The sequence below is a fragment of the Scomber scombrus genome, chromosome 12 (assembly GCF_963691925.1).
Source record: "Scomber scombrus chromosome 12, fScoSco1.1, whole genome shotgun sequence".
In the NCBI taxonomy this organism is placed as follows: domain Eukaryota; kingdom Metazoa; phylum Chordata; class Actinopteri; order Scombriformes; family Scombridae; genus Scomber; species Scomber scombrus.
Genome location: NC_084981.1, coordinates 20,733,424 through 20,742,149, shown reverse-complemented (window position 1 = coordinate 20,742,149; position 8,726 = coordinate 20,733,424). Strand labels below are relative to the sequence as shown.

Sequence of the window (8,726 nt, the reverse complement as noted above, 5' to 3'; positions counted from 1 at the left end):
ATTCTAGTAAAACAAATTCAGTATTTTTAAAGGTTATTCATTTATAGTACATGTTTAACATTTCTAAAGAGTGTAGTTATCTGTATTCTACATGAATTGATCATTTTGAACGCGGGTTAGCTGTTGTGTTTACTTACAATATTTGCATGACGGCAGATACCGTGAAACAAATCGAGCAGCCCCCCGTCAGTTTGAAGGGGCGTTGGACTACACGTTGGAGCGAATTGACGGAGAAACATGGAGGAGCAGCGGGACGTTCAAACATCCAGGCGACACGGGAGCAGCTCCAGGTCGGTAATATCAGCCGGTTCCGCAGTTGCAATGGAGATCAAAAGGAAGAAAATACGACAGAGTGTCTTATTCCTTCAAACAGAGGTATGTGTGAAGAGATACTACAGTGGTTTTTGTATTTTTTTGCTGTGAACTCTTGAGTCGTAATGACAGTGAGGGTCCAAAGTGCAACGATGCTAACCAAACCTTATATACAGCTTTCTGCTTTTATATCTTACATTGCTACGATAACAACTGTTATTTGGCTATGCTCAAATAACCGGTTAACAATGACACGACTTTTCTAATGTTTATCTCAAACACACAACCAGGGTTGGAAATGTAATAGGTTGTAGATTACTAGTATCCTATTTAAAATGTAATAAGTAATGTAACTAGTTAAATTACTTAATCAAACTCATCTAACTTATTACATTTGGTTACTTTTCTAACTTTCTATAACAAATGTTTTCAGCTGTTAGGGTAAGTGTATCCATTAAGCCCACCAAAATCTAACCTCCTTTATAATCATCAACATTTTCACAATAACTACAATTTAATGACGCATTTTTTTCTCAGTAACTGTAACAGATTACAATTACATTTATTTTGTAATTAAATCACTCAATGCCGTTACATGTAACTAGTTACTCCCGAACACTGCACACAACAGTTGTCACCTTTAGCTGCTTCCTTGGGACAACAATGGGAGCCAGTTCTTCAACAAGGCAGTAACCCCCATTTATTCACTTCCCCTGAAACCAGAGCTGTGTTACTTACTGCACTGTGTCTCGTTGCTTAGCATCTCCAGAACAACAATAAAGAATGCTGTTTTTTCTGCTCTTAACACCGCTCAAACCAATGTCCTTTTCAGGCCACAAGCATGAGACGATGCCCAAGTCTTCTGAATGACACGCTGCAGATAGTAGAGGATATGAATTTGTTGTACATACGACAGATTTCTAAGAAGCTGCAGGTGCATATTTTTTAACTGTGGAGAATGATGATGTTTGTATACCTTAAATAAATATTAATATAATTGTGTCAACTCCACTTGACAATCTCCAAATTAAATGAAAAGCTGGTATTTTGAATTTAGTGTAAGATTTCTTTTGACCAAATTAAATCAGACATCATCATACTCCATTTAAGCCATAAATATGTTTGCTAGAACTACACTTATAGACATTTGCTCGCTTTGCAGCATGCAATCCATACATTTCCACGTTCAATCTTTGCCATCTCTCCAATCTTATCTCCATAAGATCTGCATCAAATCATGTACTTACTTACTGTCATTGCATATATGTGATAACATTATGAAACCCCCGGTACTTCCCCTAACCTCTCTGCTCCACTACTCCAGAGATCATCTCATCTCATCCTCTTCCACAAAAAAAGTTGCTTTTGTGTGATTTAAAAATAAGTTTGCCACAAATTTAACAGTTTAAAATTGTGATGGCATCATCTTGTGATGGTACCAGTTGTATATTCAGCACTAGAAGTTCAAAGAAGTAAGATCACATTTCCTTTAAGCCTTTAATTATTCTGTTGTCTTACATATACTCAATCGCAAGAAACTCAGAGCAACCTAAACTAAAATGCACTGTAACAGGTTTGGCAGCATCTTTGTTGTGCATCACTATGTGCGCGAGTAACATTTCAAATGCTATTAACACCTTTAACACTTGAAGGGATTTTTTTCTTTTGCCACAAACGACATTCAAAGACAACTTCACTCCAAGTCCATTTTAGCTAATACTTCATGTTGGCTCTCATCATTTTCATCTTGCATTATTGTACGACATATTAAAGCATCATAGATAGCCGATCTATGTTGATGTGCCTCTCTGTAGTGTTTTCTTTTTCCTAGCATAGAAAATATGAATTTGATAATTATGAACTTTCTCCTGCGTATGTTATCTCCACGAAGAATACAAACCTTCAAGAAAAGCTGGACTTTGAGATGCGAATGCGAGAGGGTGCCTACAAGCTGCTCCTCGCCTGCAGTAAGAGAGACCAGGTTCTCAACGCCTCCAAGAACCTGCAGACCTGCAATGCCAGGATCAAGGCTTACTTCAGCCAGCTGCAGAGGAAGAAAGAGGAGCAGGACAAGATGGGAGCAGTCAGCGGGTAAAGATGGAAAATGTCTGTAAAGGTTCAGTGTAGGACAGAAGAACTTGTTTAATAGCTTTAGTGCACATTACCAACAAAATACTGTCAGAGATTAAATTGAAAAAAAAAAAGCATTGTTTTGCAGTGAAGTGAATTTATCGACACATGTATAACAGTAACTGTAAATTAAATGTTTCATTTCAGATTTTCAGATCCACTTTCAGATGATCGTGTGCCGTGTAATGGAACAATTGCAATGACTGGTAGGATTGCTTTCCTTTTATCCAAGATCATTCAGCACTGAAGTAGACAGAATGAATATAAGCACAAAATTAGGACAAATTGTAACACTTTTTTAAGATAGCTTTTTTTATTCGTGACTTTTTAATTTATTTTCATAAAACCGAGCATTTTAGAAATAAACTGGCTCTTTGTTCTGATGCAGGGCTGCGTATTCCTATGATGTGGAGGGATTCGGCTCACTTTAACAACAGAGGGAGTGAGTTTATCCTTTTTATTACCATTCATAACTATCTGTTTAGTTTCACCTCCATGTTAATTTATGAACGCTTGCTTCTTTAACATGTGTGTTTGCAGGTTCTCGTCGGGTGGCGGTTTTCTGTCTGATGCAGATCGGCTCAGAGGTGTTTGAAACTGAGATGGTAGTAGTGGACCGATCAGTCACTGACATCTGCTTTGAAGGAGTCACTGTCTTGTAAGTGATGCTTGCATGTATTCAATAAACAGCAAATATGATTGAACTTTTTAAGTTTCTGTATTTTCTTTTTAGTTATTTCTAGATTGATAAATCAGAGTTTATGTGTATATATTTTAATTTTGACATCCTTATTTAAATGTTTCCTACTGACAGTAAAGACGCAGGTCCTATGTTTGAGCTGAAGGTGGAGCTGTGGAGCTGTGCCCTGGAGGAAGAGCTCACCTTGGTAAACACGCCAAAGAAACTAGCCAAGAAGCTCCGCAACTCCTTTGGAAAGACCGCTGGGAAGAAGCTCTGCCCTCTGCTGGACAGTCCAGACCCTGACACCTTCCTGCAGTACAACCCAATACCCTCGTATGTATTGTGTAATCCCATAAAACCCTTTACAGACTCATGGATCTCTTGGGTTTTGGGGGTTTTTTTTGCAGCTGGGGAACTAACTCGATTATGACTTATTACTGGAACAATGTGTGTAGCTGCACACTCTCACAACATGTCTGTAAACAAATCAGACTGATTGAGTGTTGAGATTAGATTTACAACAATATTTGAGGTTATAAATACTGGCATGTTTAGCCACGGCACATTCACAGAATATTTTTTGTGCCATTCATTTGACTGTGTTATTGAAAAAAGTGTTATATTTTTTATGTTCCCACCACAATTTTACTTGTTTATGAGTGGAAAACCACATTTAGCGGTATTTAGAAAAAGAAATGACACTCTCAACTGAACATCTGTAAGCGATACATACCACCTGTTCAGTGGGAGAGAGACACTGTGGTACATTAGGCCTTTGAACATGGAGATAATGTAGAAAAAATAAAGTAGGTTATGTGCACATGTTGGGGTTATGGAGTTAAGAGTCTTTGTATATCAACGTCTTTATGATTATTTATTGTAAGGGTTAGAGTGAAGAATGAATTTGCTGTGGCTGCTGTGGGAAGAGAAGGAATGAAAGTAACTCGGTGCAGTATGCTTGAAAGTATGCTAAACTCTGTGCGCTGTATGTGTGTTTCTACTTGAACCAGCGGAGCTAAATACAACCTGCTGGCCTACACCACGCTGGATCTGTGTGAAGCTGAAGGCAGCTTTCAGTCTCATTCGCTCATTGTCCTCCAAGATGGTAAGAAACAAAGGCACAGAAATGTAATATCAGGGGATATGAGGGATTAAAGCATTTTAGCTCCCAATTCGATTCAGTACTAGGATAATGATACAATATTTTTACACCATTAAATCTATGATTGAAGTTTAGCTTGGATTACTTTTTGTGGGAGTGATTAAATGAATAGGAAAGTTAGTGCTCTGGCAGGTTATTTTTTGTCATCCAGTTCAAATTTTTTCAGTAAGTGTTTGGTATGACTTTACATCACAATAGATCAGTATTCAGGTCCATAGTGCATATTATGAGATTACTGCTACTGTTAAATGCTATTACCACTGGAAACTCTCGTCTCTATTCTGTATATTTGCTATTTAACACTAGACCATGACAAACTAAAAAGTTGAGTTATCAATAGGTTTTCTCCTCTTTCTAAATGAAATCCTGTTTCTTTAAATAAAGCATGCAGTAGTTATATGTAGATATCAATATTTGGATTTTTTGCCACTGTTGCTCTTCATCTCCACAGCTGAGTGGTCATCTTGGCTCCCACTTTATGGCAACCTCTGCTGCCGGTTGGTGGCCCAGCCTGTCTGCATGACACAAAGCATGATGACTGGCTACCTGAGCCAGAAGGTGTGTTGACTGCTGCTGCTGTTATTATTATCACCATTAGCTCTTGAGTTGATTGTGAGGTTAAACTACTTCACTTGTGCTGATTCTTCGTTTTGATTTTCAGCAAAGTGTGGAGGGGATGCACCGCTGCTGCAGCCTTTACTGTGTCTTGAGTGCCGGCTTTCTTTCCTGTTATTTCACCCCGGAAGAAATTGATGCTAAAGTGCAGCCCACTCTCAAAGTACCCATCACCAAGGTAACACAGAGTAGTAAACGTCCTGACCTTCACCTTCTACACTCATTTTTATTTCCAGCTCGGTTTCTTTGTTAAGCTTTGTTGATTGAAAATGACTGGTCACTTAACCACAGGAGCAACGTAATAAAACGAGTGCTTGAAGGTGATTTACTGAAATATTCACTGTGTTACCTGCTTTCAAGACATATCTGTGTTTGAATGTATTTATTATTAAACAAATGTAAAGATTTGAATGTTATTACTATCACTATATCATTATTGTCTAGTTAGTGGAATTTTATATTAAATATAAATATTAAATTATTATTATCGATTAAATCTCAGTTTAGGGTTTCCGTAAAACTTGCCAAATAGCCAAAATAGAGAATAACTCTAATAATTAAAGCTGCAAGCAGCGATGAACGGGCCCTCGCCCCCCCCCCCATGCATGTCGGGCTGTGGCGCAGTCGGAGGGCGCGCAGGTAGACGTCTTCATTCGCAGGCTTTTATTTGACGTTGCATGATGTGGTGAAATATCACTGCCTGTGTCCACTATGTGGCGCTAGAGAGCACCCACCAATTATATGTCATGTTGTAGTATGTGATCTGGAGAACACATCCTGTAAATTTCATATAAATCGGATAATGTTTGTCTTATGAGGCTGACTTCCTGTGTCCAGTAGGTGGCGCTAGAGATCACCCACCAATTATATGTCATGTTGTAGTGTATGATGTGGAGAAGACATCCTGTAAATTTCATATAAATTGGATAATGTTTGTCATATGAGGCTGACTTCCTGTGTCCAGTAGGTGGCGCTGTGTATATGACACAGTATTGATGCATAGACGTGTTCAGGGCGGGACCCTCTACATGCGTGATTCATTTGGTGTAGATCGGAAGATGTTTGTAGGAGTTATAAGGATTTCCTGCTTTTTGGCGAAGGATGGAATGGCGAAGGAAATTGTCGGCACCGCCACGCCCAAACCGAATCCCTAATCAGAACGTTTTTTTGAACTTTTCACCTCCAATGTCTCAAGATGATTCTGAGTGAATTTGAAGTCGGTCGGATGAAATCCCTGGGACAAGTTTGTTCGCCAAAATCGCACATATTTTTCAAAATGGCCGAATTCCTGTTGGAGTGACGTCATGGGCCAAGAGACTTTTTAGTGCGTCTTTACACGATACATGTGTTTACCGAATTTTGTTTGTCTACGTCAATCTGAGTCGAGGGGCTTGTTTTTAAAAAACTTTCTAGGGGGCGTTATTGATCCATTTTGCGTCGCCCATTTCAGCGATCCTTAAAATATCAATTTTTTCGCCGGATAAGACATGATTGCAAGTTGTGGTGAGTTTTGGGGCACGTTTAGGCTGTCAAAAAGGCGTTTGTTTTATAGGAACTATAATAATAATCAGGACAGATACAATAGGGCCTCGCACTGGTCAGTGCTCGGGCCCTAATTACTCACTGAGGTCCTGCTTGCATCTTGGGTATTTTGCTGCTGAATTGATTTTCTTCTGCAGTATCAGCAATATACTTAGTGCTTTATCTTATATAAAGCTTTCATTTGTGTACTGCAGAACTTTTCAGCTTATTGAAAGTTATCTGTGTTGCTTTTGCAGGACACTCGCATCCGTCTGATGGAGAAGGAGGCAGCAGGCCAGAAATCCAGGAGTATGTCCATCATCAACCCTTCATCAGAGGGAGCTCAGACCATCGTCTTCACCACGGACACCACGGAGGAGCTTGAAGACTGGCTGGAAGCCCTCCACCAGCACCTCTATGATCAGAGTGAGTTTGTTTTTCTGTGGCAAACACAGAACAGGAACATGTTTGTGTTTTTCTATAAAAGGTTTTGTGTGTGTGTGTGTGTGTGTGTATGAGAGCGCATCAGACTGTTTGGGCTAGAACATTGTTTGCACATATATTTAGCTAAACTCCCCTTAACAAGAACAGATTGTATAACCTTTATCTGTGTCTCTCATGCATCTCCTTGTTTACAACCAGGCCAGTGGCTGCACTGCTGTGACCAGCTAATGAAGATCGAGGTCGCATCACCACGGAAACCATCACTCTTCCTCACCAAGCAAGCAGACTCTGTTTACAACGACCTCAGTGAGTAGAATAATTGGGACGAGTGGCTGAAGTGGGTTACATAGAGGTTGATAATTTGCTGATGTCTGTCAGAGGTTTATGTAAGTGTCTTTTGTGATACTTTAATATATTTTCATTACATTTTAATAAGACATCAATGTGGAAAAAGATGCAAACGTGACATTTAACTCAACTGTTTGAGGTTTTTTTTTTTTCAATATTAATTAATTTTGTTTTCCTGCAGGTATAAATTCACCTGGCAAGTTTGAGAGCATCACAGACATTATCCACAACAAGATTGAGGAGACAGATGGCCGCTATCTAATTGGTCATGAGGAGGAGAAGGAGACGCCTAATTGGTCCAGTCTGTTTGATGGATCCCAGTCTGTGTTAGTGCAGAAGAGTGTCCTGTCACATAGCAAAACCTCCACCCCTTGTTCAAGCCCCAGCGCCAACACCAGCTCTCCATCCGTCAGTAACAAGAAGCGGCGTGCTCCACCTCCTCCCCCTGATCGGGAGCCTTATGCTCCTCCCACCCGCCCTGCCAGACCTCCCCTCCCTCCTTCTCTAAATCAACATCCTCCTCTCCCATACCAGGAGAAAGAGAACTCCGGGACTTGCATGTCGCGTCCAGCCACAAAATCCAAAAGTGGCAGACCGTCTTTGGATGCCAAATTTTCTGCCATCATCCAGCAGCTCCAGCGGAACAACCCCGGAGGAGCCGGAGCCCTGAGCCGCAACAATGCTCCGCTGGGGGTCCTCGATGTGCAACCACAAAGTCAACCTCTGCCCCCTCTACAGCAGATGGAGTACCAGAACCCTGAAGCCACAGGTGAACATGGCTTTGTCAGAGCCAGTCATGGTCCTGGTCCAGTTCCTGCACCGAGGAGCAAAGTGAGGAAGTCTTTCAGAGAGAGGATGAACCTTAAAGCGCTGTGACCTCAAGCATTCCAGCGTCTGAATGATTTAACTATCTAACTCTGCCTTATCACTAATATAAATAACATTTAGCTATGATAGATAGATAGAGTTGGATGAGAAGATCTGTGAGGCTGGAGCCAGAAGGGGTTTAGCGTAGCTTAGCATAAAGATTATAAAAAAAGAGGGAAAATAGCCAGACTGGTTCTGTCCAACAGTAACTAAATGCACCTACCAGCACCACTAAAGCTCATTAATTATCATCAATTAACACTCTATAGCTCTTTTGTTTACTCTGTATAAAAAAACGAAGTGTAAAAATGACACTTGACGTTTAAGGTTTTTGTATGGATTAAAGAATCAAATAAAATGTGTTAATTAATGAGCTTTAGAGGTGCTGGTAGGCAGATTTAATTACCTTTGTACAGAGCCAGAATAGCTATTTCTCCTGTTTTCAGTCCTTATGCTACGCAAAGGCCACCCATCTCCAGCTGCCACTTCATATTGAGCAGATAGATGTGAGAGTGGTATTAATCTTCTTGTCTTACCCTTGGAAAGAAAGCAAAGAACTATATTTCCCAAATTGTTGAACTATTCCTTTAAGCTAAAGGATGGATGGGTGATGTGGTCCTTTAACACTTACATACTGTTCATATT

General features: G+C 40.1%; 1 protein-coding gene across 1 annotated transcript; it reads left to right on the top strand.

The window, feature by feature from the left end:
• The first annotated feature begins 237 nt into the window (after positions 1-237).
• rtkn2 (rhotekin 2) lies at positions 238-8,239 on the top strand. Its single transcript, XM_062430733.1, has 12 exons — positions 238-375; positions 2,204-2,403; positions 2,590-2,648; positions 2,831-2,884; positions 2,983-3,100; positions 3,257-3,457; positions 4,135-4,229; positions 4,738-4,844; positions 4,948-5,079; positions 6,680-6,848; positions 7,065-7,172; positions 7,396-8,239. The coding sequence occupies exons 1-12, from the start codon at positions 238-240 to the stop codon at positions 8,088-8,090; spliced, it is 2,076 nt and encodes a 691-aa protein (XP_062286717.1). The 3' UTR covers positions 8,091-8,239.
• The last annotated feature ends 487 nt before the right edge of the window (positions 8,240-8,726 follow it).